General features: G+C 42.8%; 1 protein-coding gene across 1 annotated transcript in view; it reads right to left on the bottom strand.

The window, feature by feature from the left end:
* Positions 1 to 645: 645 nt before the first annotated feature.
* The window catches only part of LOC115160633 (ly6/PLAUR domain-containing protein 1-like), a 39,627-nt gene continuing 14,291 nt past the window's right edge, over positions 646 to 25,981 (bottom strand). The window contains exon 3 of the mRNA XM_029710854.1: positions 646 to 1,059. Within this exon, the coding sequence (XP_029566714.1) occupies positions 803 to 1,059 (257 nt within the window). The 3' untranslated portion in view covers positions 646 to 802. The remainder of the gene's footprint in view (positions 1,060 to 25,981) is intronic.

The following is a 25,981-nucleotide window of genomic DNA, read 5'->3' as shown; positions in this document are numbered from 1 at the left end:
GCTCAAACGCATTAAGAAGGAAAGAAATTCCACAAATTTACTTTCAACAAGGCACACCTGTTAATTGAAATGCAATCCAGGTGACTACCTCGTGAAGCTGGTTGAGAGAATGCCGAGAGGGTGCGAAAAGCTGCCATCAAGGCAAAGGGTGGCTACTTCGAAGAATCTCAAATTTAAGATATATGTTGATTTGTTTAACACCTTTTTGGTTACTACATGATTCTATATATGTTATTTCATAGTTTTGATGTGTCCACTATTATTCTACAATGTAAAAAATAGTAAAAATAAAGAAATATCCTGGAATGAGTAGGTCTGTCCAAACTTTTGACTCGTCCCTTCAAAATTATTTGACAATCAGCATTTATTCCAAAAATACTGTTTCCACCATCATTGTAGCAATAAGGAAAGTTCAGCAAAAGTAAAATCCACCCCTGTTAAATGGATAAAAATGTTGTCGATCTATATCTTCCATTTCCATTACACATAGCTTGCTTTTGTCAAATAAACCTGGGTCATTGGTTAACCTGCCTATTGTCTATCAAACATGTGGTGCACCTGACTCACTCTATAAACATATTTGTCAGGATCAGTACCTCATTTCAGTCAATGTCTTTAGACCTTAAGTCACTGTCCATATTAGGACATCTTCTAAATACAGTGTCCATGTTAGGACAGTGTCACACATCCATTGAAGATATGGACACCGTACAGGCTGGAGAACCTTTCACTGAAACACAGGCTGAGTCCAAAACCTGGACCACAGTCTTGATGAGACCAAACCAGCCAATCATAGGCTCTGTCAGCAGAAAATGGAGGATGGGTGCAGGAGGAAGGGAATAAAAATGAGGGAGAAGCTGTGTAGTGGGATTAGAGATGAGGCAGCAGAGGGAACTCTTTTTCTGGAACTCTGTTTCTTCTGACGCGGTCCATTACAGAGGGGTGTGTTGCAGCAGCTGATGCACACTGAGTTGAGTTTCCCCGTGCAGAACTGCTGGTAGCCAGAGGAGGCGATGAGGCAGGCACCAGACGAGGCGCAGGACTTGCGGTAGTGTTTTCCTGGAACAAGGACAGAAACATCGCCATTAGATACTGTATGCCAAAATACTTATAACACACCTCTGAGCTAAGCTGAGCTGTACTACACTGTGGGCTTGGTCAGCCATCCACCATAGTTGCTGGAACATAGTTGCTGGTCAGGACGATGTGAAAATAAAATACAGTTTGAATCAGGCAACAGTCTGTGTGATTGTTTATGGAAAGCAAATCTACGCATAAAATGTGTGGATTATCAGAGGAGTTAGAGGAGGACTAATAATGAATAAATTGTAATAAATTGTAATACAGTGCACAGACAAGTTATTAGATCTGTTGTTAGACATGAAGGAACATTTGGAAAATCACCCATCAATCGATTTCTCGATCTCTATATACAGTATGTGGCATAACTAAAACATTTATCCAGGGTTCGGGCACTCCAACCAGACGGTGTGGTCAAGGTGAGGCTTCTTTACTAACTCAGTGATCCATAGTGAATCTACAATCTGTGTCTTCAAAAAGAAAACCAATTCTCACGTAATGGAGTCAGGTACAGTATGCCCTCTTCAGTACCTTGTTACCAAACGCTCAATAGCAGAAAGTGGTCCTCCTGACTCACAGAAGATGCATTAGTCATCATTCTGAGATAACAGTCAGTCCATGAAAATTACAATTACAAGGTATGCACCAATAATCACCTGGATGGCTATGTATTCGTATGCCTTCGAGTTGATTCTCTTGAAGATTGTTACCCTTGGCAGTGTCCATTGGTTTTGCATGAAGGTTCTCAAGGCCACTGAATTTCTGTTATGTTCAAGATATCAGGCTCTTGAGAATGATTATGTTAAGAATTTTTCAGAGGATGATTTTTCTACAGATAGTCTGCTGTAGTATAATCATATTGTGAGAGAACATTGGGTGTGGCAGTGCTTATCTTTTAGAGTACAATGTACATGTAGACCTGTGGCATACAATACAGGGAAGACAAAAATTTGCTGAGTCTGAGAGTGATACTTACACTAAATTACCAAAAGTATGTGGACACCTGCTCATCGAACATCTCATTCCAAAATCATGGTCATGAATATAGTGTTGGGAAGTCTTTCCACTAGATGTTGGAACATTGCTGTGGGGACTTGCTTCCATTCAGCCACAAGAGCGTTAGTGAGGTCGGACACTGATGTTGGCCGATTAAGCCTGACTCGCAGTCGGCATTCCAATTTATCCCAAAGGTGTTCGACGGGGTTGAGGTCAGGGCTCTGTGCAGGCCTGTCAAGTTCTTCCCCACCGTTCTCGATAAACCATTTCTGTATGGCCCTTGATTTGTACATGGGGGCATTGTCATGCTGAAACAGGAAAAGGCCTTCAACAAACTGTTGCCACAAAGTTGGAAGCACAGAATCGTTTAGAAGGGCATTGTATGCTGTAGCATTAAGATTTCCCTTCACTGGAACTAAGGGGCCTAGCCCAAATTATGAAAAACAGCGCATTTCCACTGCTCCAGAGTCCAATGGTGGCGAGCTTTACACAACTCCAGCCGAAACTTAGCATTGCACATGGTGATCTTAGGCTTGTGTGCTGCTGCTCGGCCATGGAGACCCATTTCATGAAGCTCACGATGAACAGTTATTGTGCTGGTGTTGCTTGCAGAGGCAGTTTGGAACTCGGTAGTGAGTGTTGCAACTGAGGACAGACGCGCTATGCACTTCAGCACTCGGCGGTCCCGTTCTGTGAGCTTGTGTGGCCTACCACTTCACAGATGAGCCATTGTTGCTCCTAGACATTTCCACTTCACAATAACAGCACTTACAGTTGACCGGGGCAGCTCTAACAGGGCAGAAATTTGATGAACTGACTTGTTGGATAAAGGTGGCATCCTATGACGGGCCACGTTGTAAGTCACTGAGCACTTCAGTAATGCCATTCTACTGCCAATGTTTGTCTACGGCGATTTCATGCCTTTGTGCTCGATTTTATACACTTGTCAGCAACAGGTGTGGCGGAAAGAGCCAAATCCACTAATTTGAAGGGGTGTCCACATACTTTTGTATATATAGTGTATGTGAATAGCCAGTGTCAACAGGACATGCAAAGCAAAGCATGAAATGCAGTTATAGGGAGAGGCTTAACTCAACGCGGAGAACAGTGTCATAAAGAAATTTTTAACAGTTGGTGTTCCATTTACAAAGACAATATTGTAATTTCACTTACAGTGGGGGAAAAAAGTATTTGATCCCCTGCTGATTTTGTACGTTTGCCCACTTACAAAGAAATGATCAGTCTATAATTTTAATGGTAGGTTTATTTGAACAGTGAGAGACAGAATAACAACAAATAAATCCAGAAAAACGCATGTCAAAAATGTTATAAAATGATTTGCATTTTAATGGGGGAAATAAGTATTTGACCCCTCTGCAAAACATGACTTAGTACTTGGTGGCAAAACCCTTGTTGGCAATCACAGAGGTCAGACGTTTCTTGTAGTTGGCCACCAGATTTGCACACATCTCAGGAGGGATTTTGTCCCACTCCTCTTTGCAGATCTTCTCCAAGTCATTAAAGTTTCAAGGCTGACGTTTGGCAACTCGAACCTTCAGCTCCCTCCACAGATTTTCTATGGGATTAAGGTCTGGAGACTGGCTAGGCCACTCCAGGACCTTAACCTCCTTTGTGTTTTGGGTCATTGTCATGCTGGAATACCCATCCACGACCCATTTTCAACACCCTGGCTGAGGGAAGAATGTTCTCACCCAAGATTAGACGGTACATGGCCCCGTCCATTATCCCTTTGATGCGGTGAAGTTGTCCTGTCCCCTTAGCAGAAAAACACCCCCAAAGCATAATGTTTCCACCTCCATATTTGACGGTGGAGATGGTGTTCTTGGGGTCATAGGCAGCATTCCTCCTCCTCCAAACACCGCGAGTTGAGTTGATGCCAAATAGCTCCATTTTGGTCTCACCTGACCACAACACTTTCCCCAGTTGTCCTCTGAATCATTCAGATGTTCATTGGAAAACTTCAGACGGGCATGTATATGTATTCTTGAGCAGAGGGACCTTGCGGGCACTGCAGGATTTCAGTCCTTCACGGCGTAGTGTGTTACCAATTGTTTTCTTGGTGACTATGGTCCCAGCTGCCTTGAGATCATTGACAAGATCCCCCCCGTGTAGTTCTGGGCTGATTCCTCACTGTTCTCATGATCATTGCAAACCCACGAGGTGAGATCTTGCATGGAGCCCCAGGCCGAGGGAGATTGACAGTTCTTCTGTGTTTCTTCCATTTGCGAACAATCGCACCAAATGTTGTCACCTTCTCACCAAGCTCCTTGGCGATGCTCTTGTAGCCCATTCCAGCCTTGTGTAGGTCTATAATCTTGTCCCTGACATCCTTGGAGAGCTCTTTGGTCTTGGCCATGGTGGAGAGTTTGGAATCTGATTGATTGATTGCTTATGTGGACAGGTGTCTTTTTTACAGGTAACAAGCTGTGGTTCGGAGCACTCCCTTTAAGAGTGTGCTCCTAATCTCAGCTCGTTACCTGTATAAAAGACACCTGGGAGCCAGAAATCTTTCTGATTGAGAGGGGTCAAATACTTATTTCCCTCATTAAAATGCAAATCAATTTATAACATTTTTGACATGCGTTTTTCTGGATATTTTTGTTGTTATTCTGTCTCTTACTGTTCAAATAAACCTACCATTAAAATTATAGGCTGATCCTTTCTTTATCAGTGGGCAAACGTACAAAATCAGCAGGGGATCAAATACTTTTTTCCCCCGCTGTATCTCTTCCCAACTGGTATCAAACAATCAAACAATGAACAGAGTAAGTGTAGCCTACAACATTATGGCTTTGTGGGCTAATAGCAAGGGGACGGATATCCTGGCACGCCACAAAAACTCTGGGTCATCCAAACCCACGGGAAGAACACACCACAGCATCGGTATTGCTTGCAGTGTGGTAGCAGAGAGATCGAGAGGGAGTCGGGTTCAGATCCCCGAATCCGGAGTTGCGGAGACGGGTGCTGCGAGGCATCTAGTGCGGTAACACGACCGATGCCGGAGAAGCTGGCGGGAGCCCCGGGGAGAGTTCTCTTTTCTCTGTGAAGGGCAGGGCACCCTGGAATGGGTTCCCCCCGAGAGAGGGGCTCAAGCCCTGGAAAGCGTTGCGGTTCCGGCGGCGTACTCTCGCTGGCCCTTGAAAATCCGGGGGAGAGGGTGTAAATCTCGCGCCGGGCCATACCCATATCTGTAGCAAGGCCGAATAATCCCTCTCTTTTGTCGCCCTCAGGTTTCTCGGAGTTCTCGGAGTGTCAGACAGAGTCAAGCAGTAGGAATCGGATGCCCACCCCAGCTGGAGGAACCTAAATATTAGCCTAGTCCTTGGTTCTTGTTTCCAGGTAAGTAGTGCGTAGCACATCGATGACTTGTCGACTGACGGCCAGTCTGTAAGCCGGAAAAGAGTCTGCTCTGCCATGCGGCTCAACCGAATGTAATGGCTGACATTCAAAGAGACAAGTCCCGTTTCGCCGGTGCTCCTCATGTCAAAGTGAAGAAATTCAATGAAGAGCGGGTAAACTGCGGCAGTAAATATATAATGGTAACTTTAGCCAACGTTAGCTTCTATGCTAATGGACTTATATAAATTAACATCATAAAAAGTATATCAATACACTTCGCTTAACTTGGTGTTTCATATCCTATGCTTTATAACTCGGTCAACGTGATGAAAAAATATTTAATTTACCCTTTTTCTCTGCAATTTCGTCACATCCAATTACGATCTTGTCTCATCGCTGCAACTCCCCAACAGGCTCGGGCTCTCATTCAACTGACTCTGACTCACTGACTAAGCAGGCTAGCGCGAGAGCCACTCCGCAGTAGAGTGAGAGCGCGTGAAGCAACCACTAGAGCGAGCGGCTGCCTCTCAGGGTCGAAACAAACACAGCACCCCTTGACTATAAATACTGTAAATGATTGCAATATGCCAAAGATTAGGCTACATTACATAAGGAACACAAGCATTTCAAAGATTAGGAACACAAGCATTTCGCTACACCCGCAATAACATCTGATAGAAATGTGACAAATAATATTTGATTGAATTTGATTACATCTCACATTCTCCCACATTTTATATTGGCAACACAGGAAACCCAAACTGGAGCAAAAATGGAAAGTATTACCTTTTTTTCCATAGCAAGTATTTCCCTTTTCTTTGATGTTACAGACAAGCTAGGACAAACAATAGTAGACTGCCTGTCAGAAACTTGCCCATAGAAGTATATAAATTCAATATAATACCAACCAACCTCTTTTGACCTTGTGCGGGTTTATTTATTATACTGCCATTGTACTATGGTAACACACAATTAATAAAGATGGTACAATATGATCCTTTTTGTTATCATTTATCATAATTGTGTGTTACTGTGGTAGAATGTATAAGGCAGGTTAAAACCATGGTATTTCCATGAGGCAATGCCATGGTATTATTTCGGTGCATGGCAGTCCCATCATTCTTCAAATTTAAAACCATTGTACATTTCCATGATTCAGATCTATACCATGGTATAAATGATGCCATACCATGGTAATATTTAGGTACAATGGCAGTACCATGGTAGTACCATCATACTTCAAGGTCAAAATCATGGTACGTTTCCATGATTCAGAATATACTGTGGTATAAGTGAAAGTACCATACCAGTACCATGGTATGAATGAAAGTACCATAGTAATACCATCGTACATTTTTGTACGGGCTGTATCAGTATACACATTTTGGTTTGAGGTATTGACATGGTAATTCACAGGTGACTTTCAAACATGTAATTACAAAACATATTTGGAAAATGTGTAATAACATCAGTAATTACACATTTACATTACATTTACATTTAAGTCATTTAGCAGACGCTCTTATCCAGAGCGACTTACAAATTGGTGCATTCACCTTATGATATCCAGTGGAACAACCACTTTACAATAGTGCATCTAAATCTTTTAAGGGGGGGGGGTTAGAAGGATTACTTTATCCTATCCCAGGTATTCCTTAAAGAGGTGGGGTTTCGTGAGGGAGCTCGTGAGGGAGCTTGTTCCACCATTGGGGTGCCAGAGCAGCGAACAGTTGTGGATTAACCTTCAGCAAGTGGATGTGTAAATACACAGTCCTTGTTCCAATGGCGAAGATGCATAAAGTTGGAGGAATTCACTACCCACAGAGTTCTTAAACTACGGAATGCAACATGGTTCAATGTGCCAATAAATTAGCACAATCTACTTTTTGGCATTTGTGGTATAAGTACATTGGGTCCACCAACTTTATCCATGTCCGCCCGCTATTGTGTAATAACTGCAACGCTACAACCCTATTATCAAGTAATTACATAGTGAGCATTTTACTCGAAAAACACATTTTCATTTCCTGTCAGTCCACGATTCATATAGTCTCAAAATAGCATTCGTTTGTACCAGAGGTTGGAACCAGAATTTTTTCCAATCGCTCTGTTCTGCGCAGAACCCCTATTTATTTATTTCCGTTCCAGTGTACCGACCAGCTACCGAGTGGCGCAGCGGTCTAAGGCACTGCATCTCAGTGCTTGAGGCGTCACTACAGACACCCTGGTTCGAATCCAGGCTGTATCACAACCGGCCTTGATTGGGAGTCCCATAGAGCGGCGCAAAATTGGCCCACCGTCGTCTGGGTTTGGCAGGTGTAGGCTGTCATTGTAAATAAGAATTTGACTTGCCAAGTTAAATAAAGGTTAAATAAATAAATAAAGTTCAGAACAGTTTGCAGCCCCAAAAAATAATGGTTCATATAGTTTTCACCCTGTTAAATAAACATAGTTTTTACATTTAGCTCAATCATTTACCCCACCAATTAGTTTGGATTGAGCAGCTTGCTGTGGAACATGATAGTTGTTTACATGTTTGATGGACAGATAAGTGCAGGTGCGAGATGCGACTGAAATTGCACAGTTGGAGAGAGCTTATCCCAGATGGGTATCAGAGAATCTGCCCCCTTGAAAAGAAAGTAACTTTTTTGAAAAACGTAGAAAAAATAGACTTGACTTATTTTACACCATGTATTCAGCGCACACCATCAAGAGCATTCCTGTGGAACTTAGTGGGGACATGCTTCTGACATCAATTCTGCCAAAAGCAGTACTGAGTTAGTGAATTTCTAACATTTCTTTTCAATTAAACTCTGAAGCCCTTGTTGATATGATTGTCACTCTTACACAATCTATTGATGAATCACAGTTAATTCTGTCACACACACAGATTCCATTTTCCACATTACAATAAATTAGAAAAGACAGACATTCACATTAAACACTGCTTCAGCCAAAGTCACAAATATTATATTGAGACTTGGAACTATCACTACTATGACATCTAATTGAAAATGAATGGTATATAATTAAATTCTTTTTTATGTCTTATGGTTATCTAACATTTAGTATTGTGTGTCGTCAACATTTACTGTGTCTGTCTTATGTAAGCCTGTCATGACTTCCGCCGAAGTCGGCTCCTCTCCTTTGTTCGGGCGGCGTTCGACGTCACCGGCTTTCTAGCCATCGCCGCTCCATTTTTCATGTATCCATTTGTTTTGTCTTGTTCCCTGCACACCTGGTTTTCATTCCCCAATCAATTCATATGTATTTATTCCTCTGTTCCCCATCATGTCTTTGTGTAGGATTGTTTGTGTTACGTGTATTTTGATATTGTGGATATTGTTACGCGCATTACTTTTTGTCTATGTTTCGTGTTTTGAGCACATTTTATGTTATTTTGTGCTGTCATTTTGACCGGAATAAAAAGTGCACCAAGTTCACTACACTCTGCTCTCCTGCACCTGACTTCGCCTCCAATACACACTCCTAACAAAGCCTTTCAATGTATAGGCAATTACTTCAGATTGCAAGTAAGTGGTTAGGAACTGGTGACTTGCACAAAGTGAGCTTTGAGTTGTTCCTAATCTAATTCAAGGAAAACAGTCATGACTCAAAATACAGTCATCATAACTCAAATCTAATTTTGTACACAACCATTCAGAAAACAACAAAATGTGCACCTACAAAAGTCTTCACATCTGTGTAAGTAAAGCCCAATAGACTTCATTCATGAACGTCAAAGTATAAATACCACCGGTGCTAGCAAACCTAGCAAATGTTGGCGCTGAGTAAGTGCTCAGCTGACACCTTGTCTCAGAAGTCCCCTCTAGCATCCCTATTAGCGTACCATTTCAATCATGGAGTTGACACTGTCACGGTGGCTCTCCAATATAAAAGTGGAAACTGAGGTGGTGACAAATGTCATTCCATTTAAAATTCTTTGTACACAAATTTGTCATCGCAGTGGCATCCGAAGCTGGTAAACATGACAGTGTTTGAAAAGCTCGGGGGAGGAATAAGAAAGCCTCAGATGAGTAGTCCATGACAGCATAGCAAACAGAGAAGTATCAAACAGTAGTTTGTTTTCTATTTTCAGGCTACGAAAGTGAAACATTCAAGAACCATTCAAACTGTCACCTTGTTTTTGCGTTCTGTACCTAATTGCTCCATAATTGGTACCTCATGTGAGATCATAGAAATATGCATAATGACATAATTTTAAGCTAATTCGCTAATATGGATGACTGCATGCAGTATCTTGAAATTTGCATACAATTCCTGAGGCACTCTGCCGTCATTTAGATTAAAGTGACAGTGCCACTACACATTTATGTATTAGGCAGTATGATTATATTCCATACCACCAATAATGGTGCTGTAATTTAAAAAGCGTGAGCCGAGTAAGTCTTGCCAATATCATTACAATAAATCTTAGACCACCAGGCAATGGTGAAACACTCATTCATATTGCACGAACGACCATAAAGATTCCAGACGCAATCGTGTTTCGACAATTTTTCTGCTAGAGGGATTTAATTCCAATTTCAGAGTGGAACTCCAAAGAGTCTGCAGCACTACCCGGTCTAAATGATCATGTTGAGGTATTTTGTGGGAAAAGAGAGTAAAGAAATGTGCCATGTACTCCCAAACACTAATGAGAAAGGATATGGTTGGCTGCACAGACAGCGGCGAGTGGACCCTCGTGTGGATCGGTGGGATTTCACTTTTAAATGTGGGTTTTTCTGTGCCATTGTCACGCCCTGACCTAAGAGAGCTGTTTTTTCTCTGTTTAGTTAGGTCAGGGTGTGATAGGGGGTGGGCATTCTATGTTTGTGTGTCTATGTTTTGGCCGGGTATGGTTTCCAATCAGAGGCAGCTGTCTATCGTTGTCTCTGATTGGAAGCCATACTTAGGCAGCCTTTTCCCACTTGGTTTTCGTGGGTAGTTGTTTTCTGTTTTTCGTGTATGTCACCTGACAGAACATTTGGCTGTCGTTTTGTTTCTTTGCTAAAGTGTTTTGTTTTCATTAAATATAATTATGAGCACTCAACACGCTGCACCTTGGTCCCCTCTATACGACGCCCATTACAGAACTACCCACCACGATTGGATCAAGCGGCGTGCCCGGGCAGAGATGGATACCTGGTCGATGGAGGAGTGGATTGAAAGGAGAAACTGGACTTGGGGCCAGGTAATGGACAGGTATCGTAGCCTACCGGGGAAGAATGAGAGGCAGCCCCAAAACTTTTTTTGGGGGGGGCACACGGGTAGTTTGGCTGGGCCAGGGGTGAGACCTGAGCCAACTCCCCGTGCTTATCGTGGGGAGCATGGTGTCTGTTCCTCGCACTCTCCCTCCAGTGCGCCTCCATAGCCCAGTATGTCCGGTGCCTGCTCCTCGCACTCTCCGTCCAGTGCGCCTCCATAGCCCAGTACGTCCGGTGCCTGCTCCTCGCACTCTCCCTCCAGTGCGCCTCCAAGGTCCAGTATACCCCGTGCCAGTTCTGCGCTCCCGGTCCTCAGTGCGTCTCTCCAGTCCGGTGAGACCTGTTCCAGCTCCACGAGAAAAGCTTCCAGTGATAATCTATGATCTGAAGCCTGTAGAGATGATCCATGGCCCGGAGCCTGTAGGGATGTTCCATGGCACGAAGCCTCCAGAGGTAATCCATGGCCCAGAGCCTGTAGGGATAATCCATGGCAAGAAGCCTGTAGGGATTATCCATGGTCCGGAGCCTGTAGGGATAATCCATGGCAAGAGGCCTGTAGGGATGATCCATGACCCGGAGCCTGTAGAGATGATCCATGGCACGAAGCCTCCTGTGATGATCCATGGTGCAGAACCTGTATTGATGATCCATGGCATGGAGCCTGCAGCAACGGTCCCTAGCCCGGAACCTACAATGACGCTCTCCAGTCCGGAGCCTCCAGCGACGCTCCCCAGTCCAGAGCCTCCAGTGACGCTCCCCAGTCCGGAGACCCCGGCGACGCTCCCCAGTCCGGAGCCTCCAGCGACGCTCCCCAGTCCGGAACCTCCAGCGATGCTCCCCAGTCCGAAACCTCCTGCGACGCTCCCCATTCCGGAGCCTCCAGGGACGCTCCCCAGTCCGGAGCCTCCTGGGACGCTCCCCAGTCCGGAGCCTCCAGGGACGCTCCGCAGCCACGTTTCAAAGCCTCCGGCGATGATCCATGGTCTGGTTCCTCCGGACACACAGAAGCGGGGGGATCAGCGGGCGGTGGGGGTGCTACGCCCTGAAACAGACCCGCCGCCAAGTACAGATGCCCACCCGGACCCTCCCCTATAGGTTCAGGTTTGCGGCCGGGAGTCCGCACCATTGAAGGGGGGTACTGTCACGCCCTGACCTAAGAGAACTGTTTTGTCTCTGTTTAGTTAGGTCAGGGTGTGACAGGGGGTGGGCATTCTATGTTTGTGTTTCTATGTTTTGGCCGGGTATGGTTTCCAATCAGAGGCAGCTGTCTATCGTTGTCTCTGATTGGAAGCCATACTTAGGCAGCCTTTTCCCACTTGGTTTTCATGGGTAGTTGTTTTCTGTTTCGTGTATGTCACCTGACAGTACTGTTGGCTGTCGTTTTTTTTTTGTCAAAGTGTTTTGTTTTCATTAAATATAATTATGAGCACTCAACAAGCTGCGCCTTGTTCCCCTCTATACGACGTCCATTACAGCCATGCAGGCAGAAAAGCAGACAAACCTACCGAGTGGTCTTTGCAAACTAGACAGAAAAAGGAGCATGTGGTTAGAGCCTCTACTGTGGATTCAATAACGGCACTGCAGTGTATTTCAACACAAACAATAATGTCATAGTTACAGTAGTTGTAATCTCTGGGTGGCTGAGACTAGGCAGGGCAAACCCGTTTTAGTGATTTCTGGTATACCATCCAAATAAATCAATCGCAGCACGTTTTTGGCCTCATTCAGCACTTTTTAATCCAATTAAGTACAATACCATTGGAAATTAGTGTTGAAAGTTTCATTTACATTCCTAAAACTTAAGTGTAAAATTATGCTGTTGCTGCTTCCTGTTGATAAATAACCTAATGTCAAAACACAGCTTTAACATGTCCAAATCAATAACCAATATGCAGAAACAGTTTGTGATATATTGAAAACCTAACCGTAAATGTACTGTCTAAACAAGCACCTTATAATCTGCGCACGCACAAAAACCCTGGTGTTTTGACAAGTGGCAATAAATCACTGATATTGTTTAGGGGGAAATCAGCTGGTGTGCTGTTGAAACAAAATAATGGTTAGAGAACAACCTGCAGAAGACAGTCAGCTACATTTTGGAGTGAGGCATTGTGATTTGGGGGTCTCCAAAACGGACAGAGAATCACAATCACTCATATCGATATCACGTTGAAATCCATTGCGCGAGAGGGGGGAGATGAGGTTGCACGTCCTGTTAAAAGTAACACAGCTCAAAAACCACACGGAATCTGGGAATAATGTGTGCATCACTGGTTAGAGGACAATTTGTAGAAACGGCTAGCTCAGCATTTCCCAAACTCGATTCTCGGGACCCCAAGGGGTGCACATTTTGGTTTTTGCCCTAACACTACACCGCTGACTCAAATTATCATACCTTGATGATTAGTTGATTATTTGAATCAGTGTAGTGCTAGGGCAAAAAACTAAATGTGCACCCCTTGGGGGCCCGAGGACCGAGTTTGGGGATCCCTGGGCTAACAAAATTTTGAAGTGTTGCATTTTAATTTAAGTGGGTCGCCAACGCATTAACTGTAACGTTACACTTTTTCTGTGAATCACTTCCATCGATATCACGCTGAAATAGAATGATATCACGCTGAATAGAACAGGGGCCAAATGTTTGGGGTGAAGAGCTGTTTAAACAAACACTATTCAAAGGCCACAAACTTGGAATAACCTATACATGGTTGGTTAGATGAGTACTTGTAGAAAGCTTATATCTACAGTATATATTTTGGAATGTCAGATGTTGATTTCAGGAGGCTGCCATCACGGAAAGGGGAACAGACCACCTTTTCTGTTAGTTAACTTAAATTAATCACGACGCTGCATAGGATATCATCAGTGACAACAGTTGGCTGCTATTTAAGTGATATTTTGACTGTAAAATCCATGTATTGGTGTGTGGCCAGCAAACTTCTATAGAGACCGCCCCGTATTTTCCGTGCCATTTCATTAACTCAGAGTTCTAAGACCTGCTCATCCCAGCATGTAACGAAATCAATGGTACAAAACCAAATATATTGTTCTGTTTTAAGCAATCAAGCTTATGCCATCGTGATGACTATAAACTTTTATACTAACGTCACCAATCTGCGGTAAGAAGGATGTGTAATTCCATTACATTTTATGGGGTGAAAATGCAAGGTTGTGTAAGTTAGTAACACAAACTGTCCACATTAGGGAAATTATCACAATATACAATAAATTAATATGGAAAAATGATTCAACATGTAAATTTAAGATGATAGTAAATGTTGCCCATTCACAAAATATTGCAACAATTTTAAACTAATTTAACCATTTAAAAAATGCTGTCAAACACTATTTAACCGGGTGCTTTTAGACTAGAGCCTCCATAGTGTGTGTGCAGCATCCTGAACGTTTGACGCCCCTACTGAGTCATCCTTTGCGAGATATCCTTGAAGGACCACTCTGTGTAAATACGTATCTTTCTGATGAAGGCTATATTTTACACTTTCAACAGTTTACTATCAGTTTTATACTGTATCAAACACGACAAAGCATTGAAATTAGATGCCATTAATTCTATTGTATTACATTATAGCCAATATAAATCTGTCATCAAGATATACAGTCTGTATAGGAATGAATAAGAGAGGAGGGCACATTCAGTAGTTAAACCAAATGCAGTTGTGTTCCCAACTATGGCTTATAAGGCTTCATCATCTCTTGGACCAGACGCGTCACTGAACCTAAACACACATTGATCGGCCAATTATAATGGACAAGGCTGCAAAAATCAGTGTCTACAGTATACAACAAGCACAATATCCAACTCAAACTTTCAAATAAATGATTAATTTATGTAATTAAGGGATTTTGACAAAAGTTTGAGCAGGTGTTGAAATAGCAAAGTTCACTGATGAGCACTACTGCAGTTACCTCGCCATCGCCCTGAAGACAGATATTTACCCTCTGGGCAAATGGCTGGCTATTAAATATTGAATCCGCATTACGGGAAACAGCGACGCTGTCCGTCCCTGCCCTTTGTTATTGTTGTTGTTATGTGGACTAAATGGAGGTGGTGGGTCAAGAAATGTGAAAAAAAATGCAGTACATATTCTGTTGTTCTATCTTAGGTGAAATGATGTCCGACGGAAAAAAAAATGTGTTTGTTATTTTTTAAGTAACTTCTATGCTGATATAATATCCCAAACGGACATGGCAGTTTCACCATTAAGGATTCCAGCTTTAAGCCTTGAAGGGAGAACAACCATCTTCAGAGTGCACTGCTGAGTTTTGCAGGTTCACATCCTGTAAGTACAGTGTCCATTTTGGGACAGTCACATGTCCATGGAAGGTGTATCTAAGTCACTTTGAGTTGGGTTAGTCTTATGTAGCCAGACATAGACATATTCTCACCTACAAGCCTGGCTTGAGGGGGTGGTAAGGATAGACTGAAAATACATAATTCAGTAAATTTAGTCAATTTAATCAACATGATAAATTTGATGGTGCTTTCCGTGTTTGCCATGATGACGTGAGGTCGCCTAGGCAGAGAGCTCCTGTACATTTTGTAAATATTTTAACACTTTTTAAGTGTGTTTTGTTACATTTTTTAAAATGTTTTGATCACATAAACATGGTGGTCTTCAATCTCAAAGTTAGAGGAATTGTTCAATCAGTTTGTTTGCCTTGGCTAGCTAGCTAGCTAGCTGGATGGTTAATGTTGCATTTAAATAATCCAGCAGCAGCTCCGGCTTTTTTGTTTCACCTGCCGATTGGAAGGTGGAGACTGTGGTGTCTAAGGTGTCAGAGAGGCTGAGGGACTCTTCCTGACCACTGCTGATGGGTGGTTGATTTCTTGCGCTTTACTGCAGCCGAAGCATCACCCAGGTAGGTGCTACACTGTAGGCAATGGAAGATCAGCTACCTACGGAGCAGCTGCTACTATGGAGGAATTGGGAATGTCTGACTAAGCGATGGGCCTTGATGAAGAGCTCCTGGCCTGTCTGACAGACTGACTTTATCCCTGGGTGTACAGTACCATCGATGCGCCTTCCGCTTAAGCCATACAGACTTTTCCAAACTGCCTCAACATTTTATAAATAACCGACATGAAACAAACAAGGACAGCGTCTGGACAGGGGGAACAAAACTACATTAATGCTGACACGGGGATGAAACTGACGAATAGACAGACATAGGGGAGGCAATCAATAAGTGATGGAGTCCAGGTGAGTCCAATGAAGCGCTGATGCGCGTAATGATGGTGACAGGTGTGCGTAATGTTGGGCCGCCTGGCGCCCTCGAGTGCCAGAGAGGGAGAGCGGGTGCAGGCATGGCAGTTCCCCCCCCCCCCCGGCGTCCCACATGGGTGAGCCTGATGGCTGGCTGAGGCATGGGAACCCGACGAGACGGCTGAGGCGTGGGAGCCCAACGAGCCAGCTGAGGTGTGAGAGCCCGACGAGCCAGCTGAGGCGTGGGAGCCCGACAAACCAGTTGAGGCGTGGGAGTCCGACGAGCTGGTTGAGGCGTGGAAGTCCGATGAGCCGGCTGAGGCGTGGGAGCCTGGCAAACCGGCTGAGGCATGACGTGGTGTAGGAGCCTGCCGAGCCAAGGAAACATCTCGAGCCAGCTAAGGCATGGAAGCCCGACGAGCCAGCTGAGGCACCCCTGGTTCCTTCGGCAGCGGCCCCGGACCCGATGCCACCAACCAAAACAATACTCCCTGATGCTTCAAATTGTGGTGTCAGCATTCTGTGAGGACAGACGCTGGGAGATGAGAAGCAACTACAGGGAGTGAAAATGTAATAAATAACCGAAATGAAGCAAAACAAGGGCAGCGTCTGGACATGGGGAACGAAACAACATTAATGCTGACACAGGGATGAAACTGAGAAATAGACAGATATAGGGGAGGCAATCAATAAGTAATGGAGTCCAGGTGAGTCCAATGAAGCGCTGATGTGCGTAATGATGGTGACAGGTGTGCGTAATGATGGGCCGCCTGGCGCTGTCGAGCGCCAGAGAATGGGAGCGGGAGTAGGCATGACAATATCATAACTTATGGAATGGTGGAAACAAATTGGTGGACTACATTATTGGTGTCCTGATAATCTTCCTTTGTTATTCTCATGTCCTTCATGATCCCAGAGCTGGCTTCAAATAATATTGTAGCTGAATTTGACTGAGCTTACTTGTTACAATGTAACTAATATGGAAGTCTTAAAAGCCATAGGCCTACCACATTTAGGGAACATATTAATGTGCTGAAAATGTAATATTTTACTTACAAACCAGTATGTTTACTTCAATCATGCAACACGCAAGTCATAAATATGTATGACGTTGAATATAAAATATATTTAGAGGCTGTACAGTAACATAAAAGCCAACTTCACATCAAATTAAAGTATTGGTTGATCAAAAACATTCCAACATTGGTACCCCATAACTGTTAATCACATTATTACAAATCTCAACCTAACCAAATTACAAATGTACTGTGCTCACATTACCACAGGGATAACTTCAATAATAATTTAAAGTCTTTGCAATATAAGGGCTTTCCATTGGCTAGTACCCCAGTGATTCAATGGAATGATCAAATAACTCTATCGAAAACCTTCACAAGGACACATTATTCCAAATCTCAACCTGACCAAATTACACATGTACTGTGCTTACATTACCACAGGGATAACTTCAATAATCATTTAAAATCTTTACAATATAAAGGAAGTGTGGGCTTAACGCCCCGTGACTAACTGCATTTGAATTCCTTTCTGACATACAGTAAATTAACTCTTCTGAATAGTAATGCCAAATTTAGATAAGCTGCAAAATAGGGCATTACATTTAAAATCAAATCAAATTTTATTAGTCACATGCGCCGAATACAACAAGTGTAGACCTTACAGTGAAATGCCTACTTACGAGCACCTAACCAACAATGCAGTTTAAAAAAATACGTATAAGAATAAGAAATAAAAGTAACAAGTAATTAAAGAGCAGCAGTAAAATAACAATAGCGAGACTATATACAAGGGGGTACCGGTACAGAGTCAATGTGCAGGGGCACTGGTTAGTTGAGGTAATATGTACATGTAGGTAGTTATTAAAGTGACTATGCATAGATGAAAACAACAGAGAGCAGCAGCGGTGTGAAAGAGGGGGAGGGGCAATGCAAATAGTCTGGGTAGCCATTTGATTACATGTTCAGGAGTCTTATGGCTTGGGGGTAGAAGCTGTTTAGAAGCCTCTTGGACCTTGACTTGGCGCTCCTGTACCGCTTATCATGCGGTAGCAGAGAGAACAGTCTATGACTAGGGTGGCTGGAGTCTTTGACAATTTTTAGGTCCTTCCTCTGCCTCCGCCTGGTACAGAGGTCCTGGATGGCAGGAAGCTTGGCCCCAGTGATGTACTGGGCCGTTCGCTCTACCCTCTGTAGTGCTTTGCGGTTTGGAGGCCGAGCAGTTGCCATACCAGGCAGTGATGCAACCAGTCAGGATGCTCTCGATAGTGCAGCTGTAGAACCTTTTGGGGATCTGAGGACCCATGCCAAATCTTTTCAGTCTCCTGAAGGGGAATAGGTTTTGTCATGCCCTCTTCACGACTGTCTTGGTGTTTGGACCATGTTAGTTTGTTGGTGATGTGGACACCAAGGAACTTGAAGCTCTCAACCTGCTCCACTACAGCCCCGTTGATGAGAATGGGGGTGTGCTTATTCTTCTGTTTCCTGTAGTCCACAATCATCTACTTTGTCTTGATCATGTTGAGGGAAAGGTTGTTGTCCTGGCACCACATTGCCAGGTCTCTGACCTCCTCCCTATTGGCTGTCTCGTCGTTGTCGGTGATCAACCACTGTTGTGTCATCGGCAAACTTAATGACGCTGTTGGAGTCGTAAGAAGCTAGTCCATGCTCTGTCTGGGAGTCTACGATTTCATAATGGCACAAATAGTCTAACTTTCTCAGTTGGATAAAGTGCATAGTGCATAGTAAATTGTAGGACGTATGGCAGGTTGATGTTTATTGCCATGAAACTTGTCCTAGAGGCAGAGCTGAGCGTTTTCCACTACATTGTCCAGTTGAAAAGTCAAAATAGGCTACTATCGTAAACATTTAGGAAAACAAAAAGTTTCTTTATGGTCTTCATTTAAGGTTAGGGTTAGGCATAAGGTGAGCAGAGTGGTTAAGGTTAGAGTTAGGTTTAAAATCTGATTTGTATGACTTTGTGGATGTGCCAGTTATAATGACCACTCTGCAGAACTGTACATGAATCATGACAATAAATGCCAAACTGCAGATGTACACTGAGTATACCAAACTTCAGGAACACCTTCCTAATATGGAGTTGCAACTCTTATTTGTTACCCTCAGAACAGCCTCAATTCGTCGAGGCATGGACTCTACAAGGTGTTGAAAGCGTTCCACAGGGATGCTGGCCCATGTTGACTCCAATGCTTCCCACAGTTGTGTCAAGTTGGCTGGATGTCCTTTGAGCAGTGGACCATTCTTGATACACACGGGAAACTGTTGAGTGTGAAAAAACAGTCAGCGTTGCAGTTCTTGACACAAACCGGTGCGCCTTGCACCTACTACCATTCAAAGGCACTTCAATCTTTTGTCTTGTCTTTTGTCATTCACCCTCTGAATGGCAAACATACACAATCCATGTCTCAACTGTCTCACCTGAATTCACCTGGTCAGTCTATGTCATGGAACTTGCAGGTGTTCTTAATGTTTTGTATACTCGGTGTATGCTTCCCTAAAGACATAAATATCAACAAGGTGACCTCAGCTTTTGTGCATTACTCGTTAAGAATTTTCTTGGAGCGGTTAACAGAACCTATGAGGACCAACACTTCTATATTTGTGTTTACTATTTAAGGTATTGTAGACTAAAATGCCTCCTGTTAAGTAATTGCCTATTGTTCTGATTGCCTATTGTTCTGATTGCCTATTGTTCTTTCCCATGCAATACATATTATATTGAACTTTAATACTTGTGATATTTTATTGAATGGAGCAAATCTTTCAAAGCACCACCGTTGCGTGTTTGTCTGCATGGCTTGTGACGCATTATTTACTGTCCAGTCTATGGATACCAGTACCACCTGCAAAGCCCCAAATAATAAGTGACTCAACGCTATTGCTTGGTATTCAGACTGTCGTTCAGCCATCTAAACGGAATCATGACACTTATTTTGTCTTGTCATCAAAGCTGCGATTAGCACTCTGCCTTTGCCAGTTAACAAGTGACAATAGAATGAACAGATCCCTTAAAATAGATAAACTGCAAAAGTGACAGACACACACCAGGTAAGGCAACCGTAAGCATATCACTTATCTGTATGTATGTATGCCATAAAACATTTATATGAAACAGTCGTAATTTATGTTACTGCTGTTTATCATGTAGATCGAATAATATTTTATGAAGGTGTTGACATGCTCATGTGTCATGTCATGTTACTTTTACTGCATGTGGATGAGGCCATGGTTAAATTGACCATATCAAAAGTCATTCATGGACCACATAAATAAACCTGTAGCCTACAGCTCTGAATAGTTGTCAGGAATTATTTCAATGTAACTATATTTAGTACTGTTGTACACTTCATTAAGATGTACATTTTTATGTCATTTGGCAGACGCTCTTATCCAAAGCAACTTAGAGGAGCAATTAGGGTTAAGTGCTTGCTCAAGGGCACATCAGCAGATTTTTCACCTAGTCTGCTCTGGGATTTGAACCAGTGACCTTTCGGTTACTGGCCCAACACTCTTAACTGCTAGGGTACCTGCTGCCTGTCCAAAAAAAATCTATAAATGTCCCACTATATGAGCATTCTGTGTGGAACCACAACTAACAATATGCCCATTCTGACAGAGACAGGCAGCATCCATCAATATTATGTTCATTGCATGATTTCCAATTGTAAGCAATTGTATTTTTGTTTGTATATTACACTGAATTATTTACCATCTATTATAAGATGGCTGCCAACATAATGACGGTTAGCGATTATATATTCTTAATGACAGCATCTACACAGGGGAGAGGCAATTTCTCAGCAACTGGAGTCCTCAAGTAGGCCACGCTGGTTTTGCTGAAGCACTCCACAAAAGAGCAAGCAGCCATTGAAATGAACTGCAACCAAGCAGAGACAAGCAATCATCATCATCCCAGCCAGGGGAGTGTGGGAAAGCAGAGCACTCTAGCCAAGTGAAACCGCAACACACCCTGTCATTTCTCAAGAAATAATCTGAGGGGGATGATGATGAGGGAGGGAGGGAGTAGGCGGTTCTGTCCCTCGGAGCATGGCTGAATAATGGCCATCATTTAAATGTGAAGTGCAGATTTTTTTGTCAGATGGATTTTCTTCGTAGATGGCTCTTTTGGGTGATGTTCACAGAAACTCCATTGTTCTGCCACCAGCCACTTGGCTGTAAAGAAGTTGTATAGTTTGATGGAAGCAGACATGGAGTACATGGCTTGGGATCTAGGCCTTAATCTCTCAGTTAGAACGCGCACGTCAGACACAGGCACCTCTATCTTTCTAGGAAGCAGAGCAGTGTACTTACCTCAATCAAATAGACTCTCATTGTGGTTTTTAATGAATGTGGCCGCATAGAGTCAATCAAAATGGAAAAGTATCAGTTATATTTCAAACACTGATAAGACTTAAGCATGTCAAAGGAGTCGATAATGACAACGCAGTGAGATAAAAGCATAAATGTACATGTACATTCATGTGGACATTTTATTAACGTGCTTTCGACTCCACAGTACAACGTCCATGCCCTTTGGATCTTGAATCACATGTAATGCTTTGAAAGACAGGGGCTTATTGTATTTGCTTATCTGGAAGGAAAAATGGCCCCCAAAAAGAAATCCCCAATTTCAAGAAGTGTGATAACAAAGCAGGCCCAGTGCTAAGAAACTGACCCGTTATGAAGACAATCCAAACACCAGGAAGAAACAAACAACGTACAAGGACAATAGACCCATAGGAAAGATGACTCCAACACTATCAAAGGTGGATCATAAGACTGGGACCATGACCAGATATTTATGTTGTACAGTAAATTACTTTGTACACAGATAGGTGAAGTGGCTAAATAGGTTCGTGGACTTCAAGAAACAGCAGAAGGTGCACCCCCTATCTACATCGGCGGGACTGCAGTGGAGATTATGGAAAGCTTCAAGTTCCTTGGCGTACACACCACTTACAAACTGAAATGGACCACCCACACAGACAGTGTGATGAAGAATGGCGCAACAGAGCCTCTTCAATCTCAGAAGGCTAAAGACATTTGGCTTGTCACCTAAAACCCTCACCAACTTTTACAGATGCATCCTGTCGGCTTGTATCACCGCCTGGTACGGCAACTGCACTGCCCGTGCGATCTGCCCAACGCATTACCGGGGGCAAACTACGCGCCCTCCAGGACACCAACACCACCCGATGTCACAGGAAGGCCAATAAGATCATCAAGGACATCAACCACCCGAGCCACTGCCTGTTCACCCCGCTATCATCCAGAAGGCGAGGTCAGTGCAGGTGCATCAAAGCTGGGACCGAGAGACTGAAAAACAGCTTCTATCTCAAGGCCATCAGACTGTTAAACAGCCATCACTAGCACATTAGAGGATGCTGCCTATAGACATAGACTAGAAATCACAGGCCACTTTAATAAATGGAAATACTAGTCACTTTAATAAGGTTTACATCTGGCAATACTCATCTCATATGTATATACTGTATTCTATACTATTCTACGGTATCTTAGTCACTTAATAATGTTAACATATCTTGCATTACTCATTACTCATCTCATATGTATATACTGTATCTTAGTCCGTTCCGCTCTGACATCGCTCGTCAATATGTATATAGTCTTAATTCATTCCTACTTAGATTTGTGTGTATTGGGTATATGTTGTGTAATTTGTTAGATATTACTTGTTAGATATTACTGCACTGTCAGAGCTAGAAGCACAAGCATTTCACTACACCCGCAATAACATCTGCTAATCACATGTATGTGACCACAACAATTTGATTTGAAGGGGTCAAATAATAAATAGATAAAAAGTTGCGTTAAAAGACTATCTGGTTTGCCTTGCCTGAATGTAAAGGGGTGCGTAACTGGTGGCAGTGAAGTCAGACGCAGGAGAGCAGAACTAGGTAATAGCCGGAGCAGTTTAATTTCAAAACCAACATGGGTACAAAACCCGACGCGCACCAGTAAACATGTGCACAAGCACTTACAACAAACAATTCCACACAAAGACATGGGGGGAAACAGAGGGTTAAATACACAACACTTAATGAAGGAAATGAGAACCAGGTGTGTAGGAAAACAAGACAAAACAAATGGAAAATTAAAAGGGGATCGACGATGGCTAGAAGACCGGTGACGCCGACCGCCGAACGCCGCCCGAACAAGGAGAGGAACCGACTTTGGTGGAAGTCGTGACACTGAAGAAGATAATGTTCACAAAACACATTGAATGCACTATAACCAGTTAATTTGTCTCTGTGGTTTAATTTCTGAAGTAAATCCATGTTAAAATGGCTCATGTTACGGAAGTCTTCAACTTCAACAGATATTTTTACATGCAAGGATTTTCAACTACAATTTTTATCGAAGGTTTTTAATACTCAGTCAGAGTATTGGAGCCACGTGATACACAAATGAGATGTTCTACTTGCAACAGTTAGGCAAATTATTTATTATCACTGTTTAACATGCTTTACCTTCTCCTCACTACTTGTTATTTTTAAATATTGAAAGGGTTTTATGTAAATTAGTTGGGTGTACAATTCTGACTTGGACATAATAGCTCCGCTGAATGATTTAATGTTATAATTTCACCTTCATCACAATTATTCTGGCTAACTGACTATGATTTTGAATGCTGATTAATACTGCACTGGTGAATACACAAGGGATATGACGTGGTATGTGGAACAACTCAGGATGATGGAGGAACAGGTTGCTAAGGTGGATTACAAAAGGGCACACAGTTTTGGAAGGAAAGTTCCCAACAAACCGAGACCTATTGTGGCCAGGTTGACCCATTACAAAATGAGTGCTGGAAAGAGGAAGGGAACTGACGGAACAACGTTCTCTATCAATGAGAAATATTCTGGCGAGATCATGGATAGGATGCGCTTACCATAGCCTATACTTAAACACCACAGGGCACAGGGCCAGAAAGTGCGCCTGGTGTTGGACAAGTTGTACATTAACAAACAACTCTTCAGGGACTCCAAGATAACGACCTGGTTGTGAGTAACCATGCAATGCTGAGCCAGTAATTCCCAATTAGGCATACACAACATTACATACTACTTTTTCTCTATCTCTCTCTCTCTCTCACCCTTTGCGCTCCCTTTGTGCTCTTGGGGGCTGTTCCCACCCCTTATCTCCCTAAATCAATACAGTTTGGTAAACTGTGGATATGTGAAACTATAATCGTCCACGAGTGACAATTATTATTATTATTATTATTATTACTACTATTATTACTGCATTTTTTGTCTGGATGAAAATGCACTTAAATGATATAGGACTGAATGCCACTTCATTAAGGGCGCTATCAGCGGGGCAAATCAGTAGGCTGGCTATTGATGCGGATGACAATACAGCAAATATAGTCAGTCTATTGATATACAGTTGAAGTCGGAAGTTTACAAACACTTAGGTTGGAGTGATTCAAACTCGTTTTTCAACCACTCCACAAATTTCTTGTTAACAAACTATAGTTTTGGCAAGTCGGTAGGACATCTACTTTGTGCATGACACAAGTAATTTTCCCAACAATTGTTTACAGAAAGATTATTTCACTTATAATTCACTGTATCACAATTCCAGTGGGTCAGAAGTTTACATACACTAAGTTGAAAATTCCAGAAAATGATGTCATGGCTTTAGACGCTTTTGATAGGCTAATTGACATAATTTCAGTCAATTGGAGGTGTACCTGTGGATGTATTTCAAGGCCTACCTTCAAACTCAGTGCCTCTTTGCTTGACATCATGGGAAAATCAAAAGAAATCAGTCAAGACCTCAGAAAAAAAATTGTAGACCTCCAAAGGTCTGGTTCATTCTTGGGAGCAATTTCCAAATGCCCGAAGGTACCACGTTCATCTGTACAACCAATGTACGCAAGTATAAACACCATGGGACCACGCAGCCATCATGCCGCTCAGGAAGAAGATGTGTTCTGTCTCCTAGAGATGAACGTACTTTTGTGCGTAAAAGTGCAAATCAATCCCAGAACAACAGCATAGGACCTTGTGAAGATGCTGGAGGAAACAGGTACAAAATGATCTACAGTTGAAGTCGGAAGTTTACATATACCTTAGCCAAATACATTTATACTCAGTTTTTCACAATTCCTGACATTTAATCCTAGTACAAATTCCCTGTCTTATGTCAGTTAGGATCACCACTTTATTTTAAGAATGTGAAATGTCAGAATAATACTAGAGAGAAGGATTTGTTTCAGCTTTTATTTCTTTCATCACATTCCCAGTGGGTCAAACATTTTGGGTAGCCTTCCACAAGCTTCCCACAATAAGTTGGGTGAATGTTGGCCCATTCCTCCTGATAGAGCTGGTGTAATTGAGTCAGGTTTGTAGGCCTCCTTGCTCGCACACACTTTTTCAGTTCTGCCCACACATTTTCTATAGGATTGAGGTCAAGGCTTTGTGATGGCCACTCCAATACCTTGACTTTGTTGTCCTTAAGCCATTTTCCCACAACTTTGGAAGTATGCTTGGGGTCATTGTCCATTTGGAAGACCCATTTGCGACCAAGCTTTAACTTCCTGACTGATGTCTTGAGATGTTGCTTCAATATATTCAATATATTTTCCTACGTCATGAAAGCACCCCCACAACATGATTCTGCTACCCCGTGCTTCACGGTAGGAATGTTGTTCTTCGGCTTGCCTCCCCCTTTTTCCTCCAAACATATCGATGGTCATTATGGCCAAACAGTTCTATTTTTGTTTTAATCAGACCAGAGGATATTTCTCCAAAAAGTAAGATCTTTGTCCCCATTGTAAAGGGGGGACCAAGGCGCGGCGTGTTGAGTGCTCATAATTATTCTTTAATGAAAAAACGAAACACTTTACAAAGAAACAAAACGACAGCAAACAGTTCCGTCAGGCAACATACAACTAAACGGAGAACAACTACCCACAAAACACCATAGAAAAAACCCCCAACTTAAATATGATCTCCAATTAGAGACAACGCGAACCAGCTGCCTCTAATTGGAGATCATCCCAAAACTCCAACATAGAAATAGAAGAACAAGAACTAAACATAGA

This window comes from Salmo trutta, chromosome 24 (assembly GCF_901001165.1).
Source record: "Salmo trutta chromosome 24, fSalTru1.1, whole genome shotgun sequence".
Classification (NCBI taxonomy): Eukaryota; Metazoa; Chordata; class Actinopteri; order Salmoniformes; family Salmonidae; genus Salmo; species Salmo trutta.
The sequence above is the reverse complement of the archived record's forward strand: the minus strand, read 5'-3'. Positions and strand labels throughout refer to the sequence as shown.